At 50.1% G+C, this 24,522-nt stretch overlaps 1 protein-coding gene across 3 annotated transcripts; it reads left to right on the forward strand.

Moving 5' to 3' along the window:
• NR1I2 (nuclear receptor subfamily 1 group I member 2) lies at window positions 1-24,081 on the forward strand. 3 transcript variants are annotated; one of them, XM_069946299.1, is made up of 10 exons: window positions 1-374; window positions 409-480; window positions 9,459-9,724; window positions 19,091-19,221; window positions 19,650-19,837; window positions 20,440-20,576; window positions 20,661-20,806; window positions 20,881-20,997; window positions 22,085-22,193; window positions 23,022-24,081. In XM_069946299.1, exons 3-10 carry the CDS (start codon window positions 9,531-9,533, stop codon window positions 23,164-23,166), a joined length of 1,167 nt encoding a protein of 388 aa, XP_069802400.1. In that variant the 5' UTR covers window positions 1-374; window positions 409-480; window positions 9,459-9,530; the 3' UTR covers window positions 23,167-24,081. The 3 variants fall into 3 exon arrangements, with proteins under 3 accessions (XP_069802400.1, XP_069802399.1, XP_069802401.1); XM_069946298.1 differs by having other exon boundaries at window positions 1-494; XM_069946300.1 differs by having other exon boundaries at window positions 1-480; window positions 22,085-22,238; window positions 23,022-23,087.
• The last annotated feature ends 441 nt before the right edge of the window (window positions 24,082-24,522 follow it).

Here is a 24,522-nt window from a genome sequence, read left to right on the forward strand (position 1 = left end):
GCGGCGATCGCTGTCAGTGCGGACATCAGGAGGAGAGAGGTGTCCCGGGAGCCTCGGGCGAGTCCTGTCCGGGAGCAGAGAGGTGTCCCGGGAGCCTCGGGAGAGTCCTGTCCGGGAGCAGAGAGGTGTCCCGGGAGCCTCGGGAGAGTCCTGTCCGGGAGCAGAGAGGTGTCCCGGGAGCCTCGGGCGAGTCCTGTCCGGGAGCAGAGAGGTGTCCCGGGAGCCTCGGGCGAGTCCTGTCCGGGAGCAGAGAGGTGTCCCGGGAGCGTCCTGTCCTGCAGCAGAGAGGTGTCCCGGGAGCCTCGGGAGAGTCCTGTCCGGGAGCAGAGAGGTGTCCCGGGAGCCTCGGGAGAGTCCTGTCCGGGAGCAGAGAGGTGTCCCGGGAGCGTCCTGTCCTGCAGCAGAGAGGTGTCCCGGGAGCGTCCTGTCCTGCAGCAGAGAGGTGTCCCGGGAGCCTCGGGAGAGTCCGGGAGGAGAGAGGTGAGACTGACGAGGTCGGTGTATATTGTATACCGGGGGCCACACACCTAAGCTTCATATATACCAGAGCCGCATATCCCATGTACTCAGCCCCACCCCCTGCTGTGCTCACTGGGGCCACAGCTAGGGGGGATGTGTAGGTATAGGGGGGGGGATGTGTAGGTATATGGGGGGGGGGTGTAGGTATATGGGGGGGGGAGGTGTAGGTATATGGGGGGGGGGTGTAGGTATATGGGGGGGATGTGTAGGTATAGGGGGGATGTGTAGGTATATGGGGGGGGGGGTGTAGGTATATGGGGGGGGGGTGTAGGTATATGGGGGGGATGTGTAGGTATATGGGGGGGATGTGTAGGTATATGGGGGGGGGGTGTAGGTATATGGGGGGGGGTGTAGGTATATGGGGGGGATGTGTAGGTATATGGGGGGGGGGGGGTGTAGGTATATGGGGGGGATGTGTAGGTATAGGATGGGGGGGATGTGTAGGTATATGGGGGGGGGGTGTAGGTATATGGGGGGGATGTGTAGGTATATGGGGGGGGGGTGTAGGTATATGGGGGGGGGTGTAGGTATATGGGGGGGGGGGTGTAGGTATATGGGGGGGGGGGTGTAGGTATATGGGGGGGGGGTGTAGGTATAGGGGGGATGTGTAGGTATAGGGGGGGGGGGATGTGTAGGTATAGGGGGGGGATGTGTAGGTATAGGATGGGGGGGATGTGTATGTGTAGGTATATGGGGGGATGTGTAGGTATAGGGGGGGGATGTGCAGGTATAGGGGGGGATGTGTAGGTATAGGGGGGGATGTGTAGGTATATGGGGGGGATGTGTAGGTATAGGATGGGGGGGATGTGTATGTGTAGGTATATGGGGGGGATGTGTAGGTATAGGGGGGGGATGTGCAGGTATAGGGGGGGGGATGTGCAGGTATAGGGGGGGGATGTGCAGGTATAGGGGGGGGGATGTGCAGGTATAGGGGGGGGGGATGTGCAGGTATAGGGGGGGGGATGTGTAGGTATATGGGGGGGGGATGTGTAGGTATATGGGGGGGATGTGTAGGTATATGGGGGGGATGTGTAGGTATATGGGGGGGGGGTGTAGGTATATGGGGGGGGGGTGTAGGTATAGGGGGGGATGTGTAGGTATAGGGGGGGATGTGTAGGTATAGGGGGGGATGTGTAGGTATAGGGGGGATGTGCAGGTATAGGGGGGGGGATGTGTAGGTATTGGGGGGGATGTGTAGGTATAGGGGGGATGTGTAGGTATAGGGGGGGATGTGCAGGTATAGGGGGGGGGATGTGTAGGTATGGGGGGGATGTGTAGGTATATAAGGGATGTGTAGGTATAGGGGGGGATGTGTAGGTATAGGAGGGATGTGTAGGTATTGGGGGGGATGTGTAGGTATAGGGGGGGGATGTGTAGGTATAGGGGGGGGATGTGTAGGTATGGGGGGGATGTGTAGGTATAGGGGGGATGTGTAGGTATTGGGGGGGATGTGTAGGTATAGGGGGGGGATGTGTAGGTATAGGGGGGGGGGATGTGTAGGTATGGGGGGATGTGTAGGTATATAAGGGATGTGTAGGTATAGGGGGGATGTGTAGGTATAGGGGGGATGTGTAGGTATTGGGGGGGATGTGTAGGTATAGGGGGGGGATGTGTAGGTATAGGGGGGGGGGATGTGTAGGTATGGGGGGGATGTGTAGGTATATAAGGGATGTGTAGGTATAGGGGGGGATGTGTAGGTATAGGGGGGATGTGTAGGTATAGGGGGGATGTGTAGGTATAGGGGGGGGGATGTGTAGGTATAGGGGGGGATGTGTAGGTATAGGGGGGGATGTGTAGGTATAGGGGGGGATGTGTAGGTATAGGGGGGGATGTGTAGGTATAGGGGGGGATGTGTAGGTATAGGGGGATGTGTAGGTATGGGGGGGATGTGTAGGTATAGGGGGGATGTGTAGGTATAGGGGGGGATGTGTAGGTATTGGGGGGGATGTGTAGGTATAGGGGGATGTGTAGGTATAGGGGGGGATGTGTAGGTATAGGGGGGGATGTGTAGGTATAGGGGGGATGTGTAGGTATTGGGGGGGATGTGTAGGTATAGGGGGGGATGTGTAGGTATAGGGGGGGATGTGTAGGTATTGGGGGGGATGTGTAGGTATAGGGGGGATGTGTAGGTATAGGGGGGGATGTGTAGGTATTGGGGGGGATGTGTAGGTATAGGGGGATGTGTAGGTATAGGGGGGATGTGTAGGTATTGGGGGGGATGTGTAGGTATAGGGGGGGATGTGTAGGTATTGGGGGGGATGTGTAGGTATAGGGGGGGTGTGTAGGTATAGGGGGGGATGTGTAGGTATTGGGGGGGATGTGTAGGTATAGGGGGATGTGTAGGTATAGGGGGATGTGTAGGTATAGGGGGGGATGTGTAGGTATAGGGGGGGGATGTGTAGGTATAGGGGGGGGATGTGTAGGTATAGGGGGGATGTGTAGGTGCAGTTATAGGGGGGATGTGTAGGTATGGGGGGGATGTGCAGGTATAGGGGGGGATGTGCAGGTATAGGGGGGGATGTGCAGGTATAGGGGGGGATGTGCAGGTATAGGGGGGGATGTGTAGGTATAGGGGGGGATGTGTAGGTGCAGGTATACTGCAGGAGCAGGAAACCTTGCTGGCTGAATGCCAAGCTGGGAGGGGGGGATTTATCATAGGGTTTAATATATACTGTGGTGTAAACTGCCCCCAGCAGCCAATCGCAGCTCAGCTCTCACAGCAGCCAATCGCAGCTCAGCTCTCACAGCAGCCAATCGCAGCTCAGCTCTCACAGCAGCCAATCGCAGCTCAGCTCTCACAGCAGCCAATCGCAGCTCAGCTCTCACAGCAGCCAATCGCAGCTCAGCTCTCACAGCAGCCAATCGCAGCTCAGCTCTCACAGCAGCCAATCGCAGCTCAGCTCTCACAGCAGCCAATCGCAGCTCAGCTCTCACAGCAGCCAATCGCAGCTCAGCTCTCACAGCAGCCAATCGCAGCTCAGCTCTCACAGCAGCCAATCGCAGCTCAGCTCCCACAGCAGCCAATCGCAGCTCAGCTCCCACAGCAGCCAATCGCAGCTCAGCTCCCACAGCAGCCAATCGCAGCTCAGCTCCCACAGCAGCCAATCGCAGCTCAGCTCCCACAGCAGCCAATCGCAGCTCAGCTCCCACAGCAGCCAATCGCAGCTCAGCTCCCACAGCAGCCAATCGCAGCTCAGCTCTCACAGCAGCCAATCGCAGCTCAGCTCTCACAGCAGCCAATCGCAGCTCAGCTCTCACAGCAGCCAATCGCAGCTCAGCTTTCAGCTCTTTTAAAATGATAGAGGAGCTGTGATTGGCTGCTGTGGGATCTGAGCTGTGATTGGTTGCTGGGTGCAGTTTACACCTCTGTATATATTACACCCTATGATAAAATTGGGCCCAAATTTTTTAAAATGTAATTCGGTGAGAGCCGTACAATCTGTTCATAAATAAATGTCTCCATTCTATGTACTACCCCACCTGACCCTCCACACGCAGACACCCCCCCCCCCCCCCCCCGCACACACACACTCCCCCACCTGACCCTACCCCCCCACACACACGCGTGCCCACTCCCCCACCTGACACTACCCCCTGCAAATGCGCGTCCACTCCCCCACCTGACCCTACCCCCCGCACACGCGTGCCCACTCCCCCACCTGACACTACCCCCTGCAAATGCGCGTCCACTCCCCCACCTGACCCTACCCCCCGCACACGCGTGCCCACTTCCCCACCTGACCCTACCCCCCCGCACACGCGTGCCCACTCCCCCACCTGACCCTACCCCCCCAAATGCGCGCCCACTCCCCCACCTGACCCTACCCCCCACACACGCGCTAGCACACTCCCCCATCTGACCCTAACCCCCGTACACACGCGCGCCCACTTCCCCACCTGACCCTACCCCCTGCATGCGCGCACACTCCCCCTCCTGACCCTTCCCCCCCCGCACGCGCGCACACTCCCCCTCCTGACCCTTCCCCCCGCACGCGCGCACACTCCCCCTCCTGACCCTTCCCCCCGCATGCGCGCACACTCCCCCTCCTGACCCTACCCCCCGCATGCGCGCACTCTCCTCCACCTAAACCTACCCCCGGCGCACGCACGCACGCACACTCACACACACGCACGCGCGCGCCCCCACCTGGCCAGAAACGGTCAGACTGGTTCTCCCTGAAGTTCAGGACATCGCTCCAACTCTAAATTTAACTACTATAATACTGCTCCTATATACAGAATTATACTACTATAATACTGTAGTAATATTCCTGTATATAGGAGCAGTATTATAGTAGTATAACTACTATAATACTGCTCCTATATACAGGGATATAACTACTATAATACAGCCCCCTATATACAGGAATATAACTACTATAATACTGCCCCTATATACAGGGATATAACTACTATAATACTGCTCCTATATACAGGGATATAACTACTATAATACAGCCCCCTATATACAGGAATATAACTACTATAATACTGCCCCTATATACAGGGATATAACTACTATAATACTGCTCCTATATACAGGAATATAACTACTATAATACTGCTCCTATATACAGGAATATAACTGCTATAATACTGCTCCTATATACAGGAATATAACTACTATAATACTGCTCCCTATATACAGGAATATACCTACTATAATACTGCTCCTATATACAGGAATATAACTACTATAATACTGCTATATACAGGAATATAACTACTATAATACTGCTCCTATATACAGGAATATAACTGCTATAATACTGCTCCTATATATAGGAATATAACTACTATAATACTGCTCCCTATATACAGGAATATAACTACTATAATACTGCTCCTATATACAGGAATATACTACTATAATACTGCTCCTATATACAAGAATATAACTACTATAATACTGCTCCTATATACGGGAATATAACTACTATAATACTGCTCCTATATACAGGGATATAACGGCTATAATACTGCTCCTATATATAGGAATATAACTACTATAATACTGCTCCCTATATACAGGAATATAACTACTATAATACTGCTCCTATATACAGGGATATAACTACTATAATACTGCTCCTATATACAGGAATATAACTACTATAATACTGCTCCTATATACAGGAATATAACTACTATAATACTGCTCCTATATACAGGGATATAACTACTATAATACTGCTCCTATATACAGGAATATAACTACTATAATACTGCTCCCTATATACAGGAATATACTACTATAATTCTGCTCCCTGTATATAATATATGCATGGTTTGTATATATAATATATAAACATCCCAGCTACCTCTTCCAGTAATGTATACATGTATCCTGCAGTGACCCCTTTCCCCTCCAGTACCTGACAGACCAGTTTTTTCTTTTTGACTCCTCCCTTTTCCCACATAGTAGTTTTCTGCTCCACTATGTTGTGTGACCCTTGACCTTATGTTAGTGTAGTGATCCGTACATACACGTGTATAGTTCTTCTTCTGTCTTGCAGATTTAAGGGGACACAATAGGATTATTAAAGGAAACCTTTCACTCCGGCTCCCGGGGCAGAGCCTGCTCGATCCCCCGGCAGAGCGCTGGACACTTACCCCTTTCTCCAAGTGCCATTTCAGATACCGGTCCCCACAGTCTGCGTTCCGATACGTAAATGACAAGAGATGAGTCCGACGTCCATAGAAAATCACTGCTGCAGTGGAGGGTATAGGCCCCTCAAGGAATGTTAGGTGACACCTGTTTCCTGTGAACCTCACATGGGTGGGCATTTTCTCAGCTCATTGGGGAGGTCCGGTTACTCCTCTTTCCTTCAGATTCAGCAAGGATGGACCCTCTCTCACCTACTTCGAGGAGGTCCAGTTACTCCTTTCCTGTGGACCTTACAGGGGCAGATCCTCGCTTATCATCTTGGGGGAGGACTAGTTACACCTCTTTTCCTCTGATCCCACAGGGTTGGAGCTTCTCTTAGCTGCTCTGGGGAGGTCCCATTACACCTCTTTCCTGTGGACCTCACGGGGGTGGATATTCTCTCATCTCCTCAGGGAAAGTCCGGAGTGGCAGAGCTTCTCTTAGCTCCCTATCCTATGGACTCTTTCATCTCCTCAGGGGAGGTCTGGTCACTCCTCTCTCCTGTGGACCTTCTCTCATCTCCTCAGGGGAGGTCTGGCCACTCCTCTCTCCTAGGGACCTTCTCTCATCTCCTCAGGGGAGGTCTGGCCACTCCTCTCTCCTGTGGACCTTCTCTCATCTCCTCAGGGGAGGTCTGGCCACTCCTCTCTCCTAGGGACCTTCTCTCATCTCCTCAGGGGAGGTCTGGTCAGTATGCTCTTCTGTGGACTTTCTCTCGTCTCCTCAGGGGAGGTCTGGTCACTCCTCTCTCCTAGGGACCTTCTCTCATCTCCTCAGGGGAGGGCCGGTCACTCCTCTCTCCTGTGGACCTTCTCCCATCTCTTCAGGGGAGGGCCAGTCACTCCTCTCTCCTGTGGACCTTCTCTCATCTCCTCAGGGGAGGTCTGGCCATTCCTCTCTCCTGTGGACCTTCTCTCATCTCCTCAGGGGAGGTCTGGCCACTCCTCTCTCCTAGGGACCTTCTCTCATCTCCTCAGGGGAGGTCTGGTCAGTATGCTCTTCTGTGGACTTTCTCTCGTCTCCTCAGGGGAGGTCTGGTCACTCCTCTCTCCTAGGGACCTTCTCTCATCTCCTCAGGGGAGGGCCGGTCACTCCTCTCTCCTGTGGACCTTCTCCCATCTCTTCAGGGGAGGGCCAGTCACTCCTCTCTCCTGTGGACCTTCTCTCATCTCCTCAGGGGAGGTCTGGCCACTCCTCTCTCCTGTGGACCTTCTCTCATCTCCTCAGGGGAGGTCTGGCCACTCCTCTCTCCTAGGGACCTTCTCTCATCTCCTCAGGGGAGGTCTGGTCAGTCTGCTCTTCTGTGGACTTTCTCTCATCTCCTCAGGGGAGGTCTGGCCACTCCTCTCTCCTAGGGACCTTCTCTCATCTCCTCAGGGGAGGTCTGGTCACTCCTCTCTCCTGTGGACCTTCTCTCATCTCCTCAGGGGAGGTCTGGTCACTCCTCTCTCCTAGGGACCTTCTCTCATCTCCTCAGGGGAGGGCCAGTCACTCCTCTCTCCTGTGGACCTTCTCTCATCTCCTCAGGGGAGGGCCGGTCACTCCTCTCTCCTGTGGACCTTCTCTCATCTCCTCAGGGGAGGTCTGGTCACTCCTCTCTCCTAGGGACCTTCTCTCATCTCCTCAGGGGAGGGCTGGTCACTCCCCTGTCCTGTGGACCTTCTCTCATCTCCTCAGGGGAGGTCTGGTCAGTCTGCTCTTCTGTGGACCTTCTCTCATCTCCTCAGGGGAGGTCTGGTCATTCTGCTCTTCTGTGGACTTTCTCTCATCTCCTCAGGAAAGGGCCGGTCACTCCTCTCTCCTGTGGACCTTCTCTCATTTCCTCAGGGGAGGTCTGGTCACTCCTCTCTCCTAGGGACCTTCTCTCATCTCCTCAGGGGAGGGCCGGTCACTCCTCTCTCCTGTGGACCTTCTCCCATCTCTTCAGGGGAGGGCCGGTCACTCCCCTGTCCTGTGGACCTTCTCTCATCTCCTCAGGGGAGGTCTGGTCAGTCTGTTCTTCTGTGGACCTTCTCTCATCTCCTCAGGGGAGGTCTGGTCACTCCTCTCTCCTGTGGACCTTCTCTCATCTCCTCAGGGGAGGTCTGGTCACTCCTCTCTCCTAGGGACCTTCTCTCATCTCCTCAGGGGAGGGCTGGTCACTCCCCTGTCCTGTGGACCTTCTCTCATCTCCTCAGGGGAGGTCTGGTCACTCCTCTCTCCTGTGGACCTTCTCTCATCTCCTCAGGGGAGGTCTGGTCAGTCTGCTCTTCTGTGGACTTTCATCTCCTCAGGGGAGCTCTGGTTACGCCATTTTCTTACGTACCTTCTCACTCGTGCTCTTACACTTCACCATTTTGTTGTAGTAACTCTGCGTTGTGACTTTCGGCTTGTGTTAGGATAATGCAGTATATTCGCCTTCAGTCCCATGGCAAACAACAAATGATGTATTGAGACGCCATAAGGACAGTGCCGTATTGCAAACCCAGCTTTGCTACGTTCCTAATGCCATTGTAGCCTTATGAGGTAATCTGTCAAGCCGATAAAATTGTGTATCTATGTAGACTTGCTGACCGGTGTTCTGGGAAAGCTGAGTGACAACCCCATATGGCGACTACATAGAGATTGTCCTTGTGTTATTACCCAGTGGCTCCCACTGCTCATCCCGGGGCCATACAGCCGCCACCCACTGTTACAGGGAGACCAGCAGGTTGTAAATTGAGATTACTCTTCTGTTTGTGAGGTTTAACCCTTTGTGGTGACTGCTAGAGAAAAAACAGTCATACAAAACCTATAAAATAAACAAAACGGACAAAACTTAAAGGGGTTGTCCAGCGAAAAAATGTTTTCTTTCAAATCAACTGGTATCAGAAAGTTAAATAGATTTGTAATTTACTTCTATTTAAAAATCTCAAGTCTTCCCATACTTATAAGCTACTATATATCCTGCAGGAAGTGTTGTTTGTTTACATTCAGAAACAGTGCTCTCTGCTGACATCTCTGGCGGAGTCGGGAACTGTCCTGAGCAGGAGAGGTTTTCTATGGGGACTTGCTGCTGCTCTGGACAGTTCCTGACTCCGCCAGAGATGTCAGTAGAGAGCAATGTTTCTAAATGTAAACAAACAACACTTCATGCAGGATATATAGTAGCTAATAAGTATGGAAAGACTTGAGATTTTTAAATAGAAGTAAATTACAAATCTATTTAACTTTCTGATACCAGTTGATTTGAAAGAAAACATTTTTTCGCTGGACAACCCCTTTAAAGATGTAATAAGATTGTGACTGTGCCGCCTCTGCTTCTTCCTGGTAGATCTGTGTGGTCGCCTCTCCCAACACTATAAGAAGTGGCTGCAGCCGAGGGTGAGGACTGTGTGACTGCACCATGTCCAAGGTCCAGGAAGCCATCGTACTGGAGGAAGAGGAGGAGGAGGAGGAGGAAGAGGAGGCTTCCACCAGCTGCGGAACTGGGGACGACGATGAGGACGGTGAACCCAAAATCTGCCGAGCCTGTGGGGACCGAGCCACCGGCTATCACTTCAATGCCATGACCTGCGAAGGCTGCAAGGGATTCTTCAGGTAGCTGTCCCTGGTGGGGGAGGGGCCTGAGTGTAACCGTGATCATAGCCCAATGGGGGGGGGCACTGGTGCAGGTTGGTGTATACTGGTCTCATCAGCCTAGGGTCGTAGGTCACCATCGTCCCTCACATGTGGTTGGTAAATCCCCAGAAAGTGTCTGTAAGAAAAGGAATGAGGGGGGAGTCGATGGAGCCGCCGCCACAAACACGGATAACCCTTATACTTTTATGTCGTTTTTAGTTGAAATCGTACCTTTTATCCCAGTAATTTTTTTACTTTGTTTGTGTAAGTTTTATTATTTTTCTTGTATTTCTCGATTTACAGTAGTTAGCCTCTTTTTTTTGCTAAGTTTTCTTATTAAGGTATCAAACATTATTGTCATTTGGATGACCTTGTGACTTCCGGGGTCTCAGTGCTGGGCTGATCATTGCTGATCGCCAGGTGAAGCGTGCAGCAGTGTGCTTCACTCCCTGACTCTGCGATCACTCCAACTGATTACACAAGACGCTTCATTGCTTAGGGTGCCTTTACACAGACAGATTTATCTGGCAGGTTATTGAAGCCAAAGCCAGGAACAGACTATAAAAAGAGAACAGGTCATAAAGGAAAGACTGAGATTTCTCCTCTTCTCACATTCACTCCTGGCTTTGGCTTCAATAATCTGTCTGTGTAAAGGCCCCCTTATAATGGATCTCAGGCGCGCGCAGAGCTGGGGAGTGAAGCACCCTGCCGCACACTTCATCTGCTAAGAACCAACAAATGGAGAAAAATAAAAAAAAATCTAAAAATATGAAATACAGCAAAAATATAAAACCTCTAAACGCTGAAATAATAGAATTAAATCAAATCTGGTAAGATCCCGTGGTTTTAGCGTTGTGTTAGAAGCGACCAGAACACTGTAATTTGCTATTTTTTTTTCATCCTGATTTAGCATGTTGTTTTACTATAGTTTTAGATCTTTAATTTCCTTTAGTATTTTTTTTTATTTCAGTGTTGTGGCTTTTTATTTTCTATACATAACGTAGTAGTTTTTAGTGTTTTATATTTGAATTGAATAAGGAAGGAAGGCTATCACTCCATTCTGCCGTGGCCCCCCCGCCCCCCCCTTTGGTGTAAGGGCCCTATTCCACGGGACGATTATCGTTCGAATTATCGTTGACGATAAATGTCCTCTAAAGACCGCTTTGCGAGCTTCTTGAGATCGTTTGCACAATTCAAAGGAGCGATGGTCTTTAATTCTAGTCGTTCTTGCGGTCTTTTTCCCCGTTGATCATTCGCTTCACAGTGATTCAACGGAACGATAAACAACAGATTATCGTTAAAGTAGGTGGGGCAAGTCATTTTTTTTGCCTCCAATGGGCGTATTTTTTTTTTTTTTTTTATTCGTATGCAACCAATGAATATTATAAATGTTTTTAAGCAAAATGCTGTTTTGTGAAATTTGTCAGACCTTCATTATTTAAAGGGGCTACAAAAACTATTCCCCCCCCAAGGAATAGAATAGAATTTATGTTTTATATATTTAAGCTATTTAGTCTTTAGTATTTTATCTTATTAATAAATAAATATAATCAATAGAAAATGTATTTGAAATGAAAGTATGGTCCCTGTCAATCAATGCCTTTAGCCAATAGGATTTTCACCAATTAGCTGTTGATTGCACCCACTAACCACCAAGGAAAGAGCAAACGATTTTTTATTCCACCAAATGATGTACAAACGAGCAACGATAAAAATAGATCCAGGTCTCGTTAAACAATCAACTATTTCTCTTTAGTCGTTTATTCGTTAACTGCTAGTCAACCGAACAATTATTGTTTAGATCAGAACGATGTAATGATAATTCGAACGAGAATCATCCCGTGCAATAGGGCCCTAAGAGCTCCCTGTACTGGATGGGAGCGGGAGTGGTGGAGTGGAGGGGCATGGTCTGCATAGTGGGGTCTACAGCCCTGTACTCTGACCCAGGATGTTCCCCTCATCTTTCAAATCATAGCAGATCCACTTCAGGCTGGGGCTTACATCAGGGGACAGGACTGTGGGGGTAATCTCTCCATAGCTGTAACCCCTCTCTCCCCGGACAGAGAGTGCTGCATGTATGTGCCCACATCTGCCCTGCTCATTCCTTCATGCTCCCTGCAGGCTCTGTCAGTCCTTATGTTTCCAATCCTCTCCATTCCTGCTAGAATGTGCCTGCACTCACACTCAGCTATACACACTGCTGCTATAATGTGCCTGCACTTACACTCAGCCTTTCACACTGCTGTGTAGAAAAGTTTCTGTATCCGTCCTCCTGCACAGCTGTGATTCTCCCTTCCTGATTGGTCCATGCTGAACACACCTCCTCCCCATTGCTGTCATGTGACCACACAGACCTCTGACAGCAGCCCTGCTTCTCTATTCTAGCCTGTTGTACTACACTACTGCATTATGGGCATTTGCAGCTCCATCCTGTACCTACAAGCTGCTGCTGCTGCTGTGTTATCAGGGTTATACAGTTACTCAGGGCCGCCATCAGGGCAGTATTGGCAGTACAGTTGTAAGGGGCCCGGGCCCAAACTAGAATTCAGGGGGCCCGCTGAAGCTCCTCACAACTGTACTGCACACACAAGCAGGGCCCCCTCCTCACTCCCCCCCGGGCCCCTCCCCAGCCACCTTGGTACCTTCTCTGGCTGCGTTCTCTGTCGGGACAAGAGGAGCAGGAGGGGCCCGGGCCGGCTGTGTGCAGGAGAGAAGAAGAAGATGACTGCACCTCATGCTGCCCCAGACTTTCCCTGCAGAGAATGTAAGTGTGTGTGTGTTAGTGAGTTGTGTGTGTGTGTTAGTGAGTTGTGTGTGTGTGTGTGTTAGTGAGTTGTGTGTGTGTGTTAGTGAGTTGTGTGTGTGTGTTAGTGAGTTGTGTGTGTGTGTTAGTGAGTTGTGTGTGTGTGTTAGTGAGTTGTGTGTGTGTGTTAGTGAGTTAGTGAGTTGTGTGTGTGTGTTAGTGAGTTGTGTGTGTGTGTTAGTGAGTTGTGTGTGTGTGTTAGTGAGTTGTGTGTGTGTGTGTTAGTGAGTTGTGTGTGTGTGTTAGTGAGTTGTGTGTGTGTGTGTTAGTGAGTTGTGTGTGTGTGTTAGTGAGTTGTGTGTGTGTGTTAGTGAGTTGTGTGTGTGTGTTAGTGAGTTGTGTGTTAGTGAGTTGTGTGTGTGTGTTAGTGAGTTGTGTGTGTGTGTGTTAGTGAGTTGTGTGTGTGTGTGTTAGTGAGTTGTGTGTGTGTGTGTTAGTGAGTTGTGTGTGTGTGTTAGTGAGTTGTGTGTGTGTGTGTTAGTGAGGTGTGTGTGTGTGTTAGTGAGTTGTGTGTGTGTGTGTTAGTGAGTTGTGTGTGTGTGTTAGTGAGGTGTGTGTGTGTTAGTGAGGTGTGTGTGTGTTAGTGAGGTGTGTGTGTGTGTGTGTGGGTTTGTGAGGTGTGTGTGTGTTAGTGAGGTGTATGTGTGTGTTTGAGAGTTGGGGGGGTCACCTGGAGTGGGGGTTAGGCTACCACCCTGTGCACACCAGATAGTAATGGTGAGCACAGCTCTGGATATCTGTATCCTCAGCCCCTCTGTGCTGTATGCTGAAACTTGTACAATTATAGCTAAAAGATGATGCTTGGTTCTTTATAAAGTGAGAGGCTTATGAAGTTCTGCAGCAGCTGAGGTGTATTATGAGGTTCTGCAGCAGCTGAGGTGTATTATGAGGTTCTGCAGCAGCTGAGGTGTGTATTATGAGGTTCTGCAGCAGCTGAGGTGTATTATGAGGTTCTGCAGCAGCTGCGAGGTGTGTATGATGAGGTTCTGCAGCAGCTGAGGTGTATAATGAGGCTCTGCAGCAGCTGAGGTGTAGTATGATGTCTGCTTACCTTCATAATACAACTCAGCTGCGGCATAACATCATCATACACCTCAGCTGCTGCGGAGCCTCATCATACACCTCAGCTGCTGCAGAACCTCATCATACACCTCAGCTGCTGCAGAACCTCATCATACACCTCAGCTGCTGCAGAACCTCATCATACACCTCAGCTGCTGCGGAGCCTCATCATACACCTCAGCTGCTGCAGAACCTCATCATACACCTCAGCTGCTGCAGAACCTCATCATACACCTCAGCTGCTGCAGAACCTCATCATACACCTCAGCTGCTGCAGAACCTCATCATACACCTCAGCTGCTGCAGAACATCATCATACACCTCAGCTGCTGCAGAACCTCATCATACACCTCAGCTGCTGCAGAACTTCATCATAAACCTAAGCTGCTGTAGAACATCATAATACACCTCAGCTGCTGCAGAACCTCATCATACACACTTCAGCTGCTGCAGAACATCATTTTAATTTTAACCTCAGGCAGCAGAAAAGCTAGAATTGGCCCTGTGTATTAGTAGTATGGATGTAAATATAAAATGTACATACGTGTATATATCTGTTTAAAGTGTGACTGTATGTAATGTATACAGTGTGTGTTGTGTGTGTATGATGTATTTAATATATACAGTGTGTGTTGTGTGTATATGATGTATGTAATGTATACAGTGTGTGTTGTGTATATATGATGTATGTAATATATACAGTGTGTGTTGTGTGTATATGATGTATGTAATATATACAGTGTGTGTGTTGTGTGTATATGATGTATGTAATATATACAGTGTGTGTGTTGTGTGTATATGATTTATGTAATATATATAGTATGTGCTGTGTGTATACGATGTATGTGTGTTATATTAATGGGGGTCATCTCTTCATGGTAAGCCCGGATATTTTGTCAATCTGTTATTTTACCCAGCAATGACGTCGGCACTTGGGAAATTACAGGTGTAAATAGAGAAGATATTTTTGTGTGAGCCATGACTACTTCGCCACTGAGGGCCGCCCACATGACTACATGGGGTAATTTACATATGGTTTTTCAAAGTTGTTTTTTTGGGGACGACTGCAGCACAGTCCACTCCCGCTCTGTGTTTGAAAAAAAAAAGAAAACAGACTTCTAATGTTAGTTGTCTATGGTGTATTTTTTTTTTTATTACACAGAGCGGCGGAGAGGATGCGCTGCAGCAGTCTTCTCCTGTTCGGTATGGGTCTGAATACTCGGACCCAGACCGATCAAAACTTTTGATATGTCTCTATAACATGTCAAAAGTTTTTTTTTTTTTTAAATGAAAGTTGATGTCTCTGGAGTGGTGTTCAGACGCAGGTGCTGCTGGGAGATTGGGTGGAACTGGTCTGGTGTGGGACATATCGAATGAAACCCAATCCTCTATAGGCAGCTGTGTCTGCACACCGTACCAGAGACATCAGTCAAAGATATGTTCCGGAATTTTTGGTAATGGGGGGCCCAGACACTTTGAGTGTACGGGGCCCAGAAATTCCTGATGGCGGCCCTGCAGTTACTATACATTATACACCACATGCTGCTATACTGTACAGTAACTTATATATCACATATCTAGCTGCTGTGTTATCAGGGTTATACAGTTACTATACATTATACACCGCATGCTGCTATACTGTACAGTAACTTATATATCACATATCCAGCTGCTGCTGTGTTATCAGGGTTATACAGTTACTATACATTATATACCACATGCTGCTATACTGTACAGTAACTTATATATCACATATCCAGCTGCTGCTGTGTTATCAGGGTTATACAGTTACTATACATTATATACCACATGCTGCTATACAGTACAGTAACTTATATATCACATATCCAGCTGCTGTGTTATCAGGGTTATACAGTTACTATACATTATATACCACATGCTGCTATACTGTACAGTAACTTATATATCACATATCCAGCTGCTGTGTTATCAGGGTTATACAGTTAGCATGTGGTATATAATGTATAGTGATTGCTATACTGTACAGTAACTTATATATCACATATCCAGCTGCTGCAGTGTTATCAGGGTTATACAGTTACTATACATTATACACCACATGCTGCTATACTGTACAGTAACTTATATATCACATATATCAATGCTTCTCAGTGTTTTATCTCTTCTACATGTAAGTCAGAATAAATAATTATTATATTTGGGGGGTGAAACCAATTGTCTGCAGATCAGTGATTTCTTATGGGCAAATTTGCTTTGGTATAAGAGTGATTTGGATTACAAGCGCCGTCCCGGAAAGAATCATGCTCCTAATCCAAGGCACAACTGTAGAAGATTATTATTTCATATAAAAATCATTATTTCTAACTCTGTCAATTTCTGGATGAGATTTCTATTCATTTTGCAACTCATTGGATAAATTAAAGTATGAGATTTCAGAGAAAACACAAAATTGTCTGGGTGACACGCACGCGCGCACACACACACACACACACACACACACACACACACACACACACACATTTATACACCGCACATACACACACACGCAAGCACGCATACACACACACATACACACACACACACACGCATACATACATACATACATACATACATACATACACCTGCTATACTGGGGCAGAGAGGAGCTAGTAATGCTAGCCAGCCATTGTGTCTAATGGCTGGAGACTATTCCCCTCTCAGAGAATTGTATATTATGGAGTGTTTCAGTCACTGACATTTTTAGAGTCACTTGACATGGCCGCCAATCACTGTCCCCCTGATGGATAAGTATTTTATCTCTTTCTCACCAAGGGAAGACGTGGGGTTCCTAGGCAACTCTAGGACTCCATTGTGGCCGGGCCTATTAATGAAATGGACCTGAATGTTTAAAAGCCACAAAGGTTATAGTCACAGGAGGCTGTATATAGTATATACATTATAGTCACTGGAGGCTGTATATAGTATAGATGTTATAGTCACTGGAGGCTGTATATAGTATATATACATTATAGTAACTGGAGGCTGTATATATATATATATATATATATATATATATATATATATATATATATATATATATTACACACACACTATATACAGCCTCCAGTGACTATAACATCTATACTATATACAGCCTCCAGTGACTATAATGTATATACTATATACAGCCTCCAGTGACTATAATGTATATACTATATACAGCCTCCTGTGACTATAACACACATACATATATATATATATATATTAATATATATGACACGAATTGGAGAGAATGGAACAGCTGCACATCCCATCTATGGCTGATACTAATGCCGCTAGGCCTATATTAAAAATCAACACCAGAGTGTCTGTATATGAATTGATCAAGCCATATTGCCCCGTGTACCACCGCGCAGGTCCTCTGGTCCACACGGGTCCCTACGCTAACTCCACACCGTGTCGGTCAGCGACCGCCAACCCCGCAAAGCATGCACGTGCAGGGAAGGGAGGCACAGGTCCAGGCACAGGAGGCACAATGTCACAGGTCCAGACCCAAAAAGCCCCACCAAAACCCAGCCAGCACCACCGGCGGGGAAGGCTGCCCCCAAACGACACCAGTATGGATATGGTATTACACTTACCATTGCTCCGTGTTTTGCACTCCTCCTGGTGAGACCCACATGACCGCAATTAGCAGGAGACACCTGAGTGCTCATGGTTTTAATCCCTCCTGTCTGTCCCATTATATCTTTGATAGCTATGGTAAGTGCAATACCTTATCCAGACTTGTGCTGTTTGGGGGCAGCTTCCTCCGCCGGTGGTGCTGGCTGGGTTTTGGTGTGGTCTGGTCCTGTGGCATGGGGGTTGCAGGGCTGTTCCATGGCCTCCCTTCCCTGGCTGTGCACGCCTGCGGGGGTGGTGGTCGCTGACTGGCACAGTGTGGACTTAGTGTAGGGACCCATGTGTATCAGATACCTGCACGCGGTACATGGGGCAGTATGGCTTGATCAATTCACATACAGAATTCTGATGTTTTTTATGCAGCCGAGAGGTACTAGTATCAGCCATAGGTGTGAGGTGCAGCACTCTTTTTCTTCCCTGAACTATAACATATATATACTATATACAGCCTCCAGTGATTATAACAGTCACTGGAGGCTGTATATATATATATATATATATATAATGTGTGTTATAGTAACAGGAGGCTGTATATAGTATAGATGTTATAGTCACAGGAGGCTGTATATAGTATATTTGTTATAGTCACTGGAGGCTGTATATAGTATAGATGTTATAGTCACAGGAGGCTGTATATAGTATATTTGTTATAGTCACTGGAGGCTGTATATAGTATAGATGTTATAGTCACTGGAGGCTGTATATAGTATATTTGTTATAGTCACTGGAGGCTGTATATAGTATACAGTGGTGCCTTGAATTTCGAGCCTAATCCGTTCCGGGACGCAGGAGCCGCAGCTCAGTCTCTGTCATAGATGTGTGTGTGTGTGTGTGTGTGTGTGTGTGTGTGTGTAATAGCTATATACAATATAGAGATGTAATAGACCTGACAGAATAATTTGTGTTATTGTCCCCCCACCCCCCCACCCCGATCTCCTCACATGTCACTGTCATTAGTATCCTCACAATTGTGTGTATCCGTCATTAGTGTCCCCACCTGTGTCACTGTCATTAGTCTCCCCTCCTGTTTCCTCGTGTGTCGCAATCATATTAGTGTCCCCTCCTGTTTCCTCATGTGTGTCTGTCATTAGTGTCCCCTCCTGTTTCCTCATGTGTGTCTGTCATTAGTGTCCCCTCCTGTTTCCTCATGTGTGTTGGTCATATTAGTGTCCTCTCCTGTTTCCTTGTGTGTCGCAGTCATTAGTGTCCCCACCTGTTTCCTTGTGTCATTAGTGTCCCCTACTGTTTGTTTGTGTTTCTCAGTCATTAGTGTTTCCTTGTGTGTTGCAGTCATTAGTGTCCCCTCCCGTTTCCTCGTGTGTGTCGCAGTCATTAGTGTCCCCTCCCGTTTCCTTGTGTGTCGCAGTCATTAGTGTCCCCTCCCGTTTCCTCGTGTGTCGCAGTCATTAGTGTCCCCTCCCGTTTCCTCGTGTGTGTCGCAGTCATTAGTGTCCCCTCCCGTTTCCTCGTGTGTCGCAGTCATTAGTGTCCCCTCCCGTTTCCTCGTGTGTCGCAGTCATTAGTGTCCCCTCCCGTTTCCTTGTGTGTTGCAGTCATTAGTGTCCCCTCCCGTTTCCTCGTGTGTGTCGCAGTCATTAGTGTCCCCTCCCGTTTCCTCGTGTGTCGCAGTCATTAGTGTCCCCTCCCGTTTCCTCGTGTGTCGCAGTCATTAGTGTCCCCTCCTGTTTCCTTGTGTCAGTCGTGTCCCCTCCTGTTTGTGTTTCTCAGTCATTAGTGTTTCCTTGTGTGTTGCAGTCATTAGTGTCCCATCCTGTTTCCTCGTGTGTCGCAGTCTTTATTGTCCCCTCAGAAGTCATGTTATCCCTTTTTTCCCCCAGACGTGCCATGAAGCGCCGCCTGCAGCTCAGCTGCCCCTTCCAGAACGCCTGCATCATCAACAAGAATAACCGGCGGCACTGCCAGGCCTGCCGGCTGAAGAAATGCCTGGACATCGGGATGAAGAAGGAGCGTGAGTCCTTATGGTGATGTCAGTGTGTGGTGACCAGACCTCCATGTATGTGCCTGGCCTCATGGTTACCATAGTAACACACATAAAGATGGCTGTGGTTCTGCAGACCTATTATTCCACATATCTGTGTGGCTTCGCGGTTACCATAGTAACACGTGAGGGAAGCTGCAGTTCTATAGATGCATTACTCTATGTATACATGAGGCCTCATGGTTACCATAGTAACACACATGTGAGGGAAGCTGCAGCTCTGTGGATGGATTGACTTGTAGTGGCTATGGTCATTTATACCTATAATAAGTGCAGTGTAGCTGGAGCGAGGGTCCCAGTACTGGAGCTGTATAGACCGCCATGTGGGTGGATGTGTTCATGTACACTGCTGTTGATGGTGAGGCCCACCATGTTTTTCTTCTGTGTTTCTCTCGCAGTCATCATGTCAGACGAGGCTGTGGAGCTGCGACGCTCCCTGATCAAGAAGAAGCAGAGATTGTCCCAGATCCCGACCCCGACCCGCGCGTCCGGCCTGACAGAGGAGCAGGAGAAGCTGGTGCAGCATCTCGCTGAGGCCCAAAAGAAGACATTTGACAGCACCTTCACCTACTTCAGGAACTACCGGGTGAGGACGGTGGAAGAACCTTCTACAGCTCCACCATGCTTTACACTGCAGCTCTGATCACTGTGTTGTATTGGGCAGTAGTCTGCAGTCTGCGTCCTGTCTCATCAGACTTCACCATGCTTTACACTGCAGCTCTGATCACGGTGTTGTATTGGGCAGTAGTCTGCAGTCTGCGTCCTGTCTCATCAGACTTCACCATGCTTTACACTGCAGCTCTGATCACTGTGTTGTATTGGGCAGTAGTCTGCAGTCTGCGTCCTGTCTCATCAGACTTCACCATGCTTTACGCTGCAGCTCTGATCACGGTGTTGTATTGGGCAGTAGTCTGCAGTCTGCGTCCTGTCTCATCACTTTACCATGCTTTACGCTGCAGCTCTTATCACTGTGTTGTATTGGGCAGTAGTCTGTAGTCTGCGTCCTGTCTTATCAGACTCCGCCATGTTTTACACTGCAGCTCTGATCACTGTGTTGTATTGGGCAGTAGTCTGTAGTCTGCGTGCTGTCTTATCAGACTCCGCCATATTAGGGTTGGGGTGAGGTTACCTTAGGATGTAGTTTGGAGATTGGGGATGTCGTCTCAATATTCTCATTTTTATTCTCAGCCCATCAGACGGGACCCGTATCCCCCAGACCACAGGCAGGAATCCTCCGTCTTCACCATGTTACCTCACATGTCCGACCTGCTCACCTACGTAATCAAGGGCATTATACACTTTGCCAAAATTATCCCGCACTTCAGGTACTGATCCCTCCCCTCCAGATAATGAGAACCTGGCGGCCATGTTTATCCAGTGGTGTGACCTCCTCGTGTCTGATTCCTCAGGGATCTGGGTATGGAGGATCAGATCGCTCTGCTGAAAGGCTGCGCCTTGGAGCTCTGCTTTATCCGATTCAACACAGTGTTTGACTACAGAACGGAGAGCTGGTTATGTGGTCAGTACAAGTACAACAGTGAGGACCTAGCCATGGGTGAGTACGCAGCGCCTGCTGTCGTCTTATGTGTCTGCCCTTTGACCATTACACAATGTGTATCCCATCCACAGTCGGCTTCAGCCAACTCTTCTTGGAGCCACTGATTCGGGTTCACTGTATGCTGAAGAAGCTGCGTCTGCACGTCGAGGAGTACGCACTGATGCAAGCCATCTCCCTGTTCTCTGCAGGTACCGTAGCTTCCATATGTAATGGTGGCACACAGGTCCCCCACTGTCCAGTCGCACAGGGGCACACAGGTCCCCCCCCCCCACTGTCCAGTCGCACAGGGGCACACAGGTCCCCCACTGTCCAGTCGCACAGGGGCACACAGGTCCCCCCCCCCTGTTTAGTTGCACAGGGGCACACAGGTCCCCCCCCCCTGTCCAGCCGCACAGGGGCACACAGGTCCCCCCCCTGTCTAGTTGCACAGGGGCACACAGGTCCCCCCCCTGTCTAGTTGCACAGGGGCACACAGGTCCCCCCCTGTTTAGTTGCACAGGGGCACACAGGTCCCCTCCTGTCTAGTTGCACAGGGGCACACAGGTCCCCTCCTGTCTAGTTGCACAGGGGCACACAGGTTCCCCCCCCTGTTTAGTTGCACAGGGGCACACAGGTCCCCCCCTGTTTAGTTGCACAGGGGCACACAGGTTCCCCCCCCCCCCCCTGTCCAGCCGCACAGGGGCACACAGGTCCCCCCCCCTGTCCAGCCGCACAGGGGCACACAGGTTCCCCTCCCCTGTCCAGCCGCACAGGGGCACACAGGTTCCCCCCCCCTGTCCAGCCGCACAGGGGCACACAGGTTCCCCCCCCCTGTCCAGCCGCACAGGGGCACACAGGCTCCCCCCCCCTGTCCAGCCGCACAGGGGCACACAGGCCCCCCCCCCCCTGTCCAGCCGCACAGGGGCACACAGGTTCCCCCCCCTGTCCAGCCGCATCTGCAGTAATCGGGGCGGTGCTAGGGGTGTGGTCAGTGTATTCGGAGGCTTGATAGGGGTGCATCCCTGCTGTATAGATTAGGAGACCCCCAAGGATTTTGTTTATAAGAAGGTAAACAGTTAGGTAAAGTAATTAGCAGACTGATTTGAGAGCCAGACGTGGGGTGTGTACAGACCGCAGCCCCCAATGTCACATGTTTACCCCCAGGTCCTTTACTCGGGGATGAGGCCTAGGGGTCACAGGGTCATGTGCCGTCAGATGGAGGGGGGAGTCACATGGTTCAGTGCCCACAGACAGAAGTTCTTTGTTTGCATCTTGCAACGTCTTTTTATATTTCAGATCGTCCGGGTGTCAGTGACCATCGAAAAATTGATGAGATCCAGGAGCATCTAGCGCTGACCCTGACTGCTTACATAGAGAGCCAGCGGCCGCCCTCCCTGGAGAGCAGGTGAGAGGTGACGTGTTACTGGTCCCCCAGGTGACTGCTGTGCAGGTGTGTGTTATGTGTTACCTGTTCCCCCCCCCCCCCCCCCAGGTGACTGCTGTGCAGGTGTGGGTTGTGTAACCCCCCCCCCCCCCCCCCAAGGTGACTGCTGTGCAGGTGTGTGACGTGTAACCTACCCCCCCCCTTCCCCAGGTGGCTGCTGTGCAGGTGTGTGACGTGTAACCTACCCCCCCCCCCAGGTGACTGCTGTGCAGGTGTGTGACGTGTAACCTACCCCCCCCCAGGTCACTGCTGTGCAGGTGTGACGTGTAATCTACCCTCCCCCCCCCCCAGATGACTGCTGTGCAGGTGTGTGACGTGTAACCACCCCAAGGTGACTGCTGTGCAGATGTGTGATGTGTTACCTGCCCCACCAGGTGACTGCTGTGCAGGTGTGACGTGTAACTTACCCCCCCCCCCAGGTGACTGCTGTGCAGGTGTGTGACGTGTAACCACCCCAAGGTGACTGCTGTGCAGATGTGTGATGTGTTACCTGCCCCACCAGGTGACTGCTGTGCAGGTGTGTGACGTGTAACCTATCCCCCCCCCCCACAGGTGACTGTGACTGCTGTACAGGTGTGTGACGTGTTACCTGCCCCCCCCTCCCTGGTGACTACTGTACAGGTGTGTTACGTTATACCTGCCCCCCTCCCAGGTGACTGCTGTACAGGTGTGTGACATGTTACCTGCCCCCCCCCCCCTCCCAGGTGACTACTGTACAGGTGTGTTACCTGTTGCCCCTATTATAGCCTTTAACTTCTCCCAAGTGACATGTTACCTGTTTGGTCTCAGGTTCCTCTTTGCGAAGATAATGGAGTGTCTGACAGAGCTGCGTACCATGAACGATGAGCACAGTAGGCAGCTGCTGAGTATCTGGGACATTCAGCCGGATTACACCCCGCTGATGCACGAGGTGTTCAGCCGCCTGCCGGAGTGACTGTGTCATGGCTGCCCTCTGTCAGGTCAGTGTTGGCTGATCACCGTGGACTTGACATTCGGACGCCAGGACGATTTGTCTCTTGAATGTGAAGCTTAGAAAATAGCTGCGTCTCTGCTTTTATCCGTTCATTCTCACTACAGGAGGCAGCAACAATCTCAGGACTCGACTATATCAGGGAATCGCACAATCTTTTTGCCATTACCTCTTACTGGGGGTGGGGCCAGGGTAACCCCGCCTCCACCCTCACCAGCGACATTGGGGCTGTGTGGCTCCACCCTCACCAGCGACATTGGGGTGGGGTGGCTCCGCCCTCACCAGTGCCATCGGGGCGGTGTGGCTCCACCCTCACCAGCGACATTGGGGTGGGGTGGCTCCGCCCTCACTAGCGCCTTCGGGGCAGGCTCTCTTTAGGAAATAAGAACCACAACAGTTTATCTACCTGACCTCCAGAGCTGCTGCATTATCTGACTCCTCCCACTGTGTCAGGGTTGGTCATGTGACTAGTTATGGCCAATCCATTGTGTTTACCTCTCAGGGCAGCATTTTTTGTTTTTTTTTATGTAGCCTGATGGCGGACAAGATTGCGGCCATCACTGGCACTTCATGCAGAGACTCCGCCTCTCTGGGATTAAAGACACTAGTATTGAGTGGACGGGGCTGGTGTAACGGAAGAAGACGTGGTGGTGGCGCTGAGGGTCTGTGTATAGAGCAGAATGTCTCAGAGAGCTTGTTACTAGGTCACTGCCAGAGCTGTATTCACAATTCTGCATCGGCCTATTATAAAGAGCTGGGAGTAACATCTGTATCTCCCACAGTGCAGAATTTTAATTGCAGCTCTTGGGTATACATGGACGAAAACCTTGTCTTGTGCCTTATCTGCAGTGAATGTGTGAGGGATGTTGTTATCACAGGATGGGGGGAGAGGGGTGGGATGTTATCACAGGATGGGGGGAGAGGGGTGGGATGTTATCACAGGATGGGGGGAGGGGCGGGATGTTATCACAGGAGGGGGGAGAGGGCAGGATGTTATCATCACAGGATGGGGGGAGGGGGCGGGATGTTATCACAGGATGGGGGGAGAGGGGTGGGATGTTATCACAGGATGGGGGGAGGGGCGGGATGTTATCACAGGAGGGGGGAGAGGGCAGGATGTTATCACAGGATGGGGGGAGAGGGGTGGGATGTTATCACAGGATGGGGGGAGGGGCGGGATGTTATCACAGGAGGGGGGAGAGGGCAGGATGTTATCATCACAGGATGGGGGGAGGGGGCGGGATGTTATCACAGGATGGGGGGAGGGGCGGGATGTTATCATCACAGGATGGGGGGAGGGGGCGGGATGTTATCATCACA

This window comes from Dendropsophus ebraccatus, chromosome 11 (assembly GCF_027789765.1).
Source record: "Dendropsophus ebraccatus isolate aDenEbr1 chromosome 11, aDenEbr1.pat, whole genome shotgun sequence".
NCBI classification, from domain to species: Eukaryota; Metazoa; Chordata; class Amphibia; order Anura; family Hylidae; genus Dendropsophus; species Dendropsophus ebraccatus.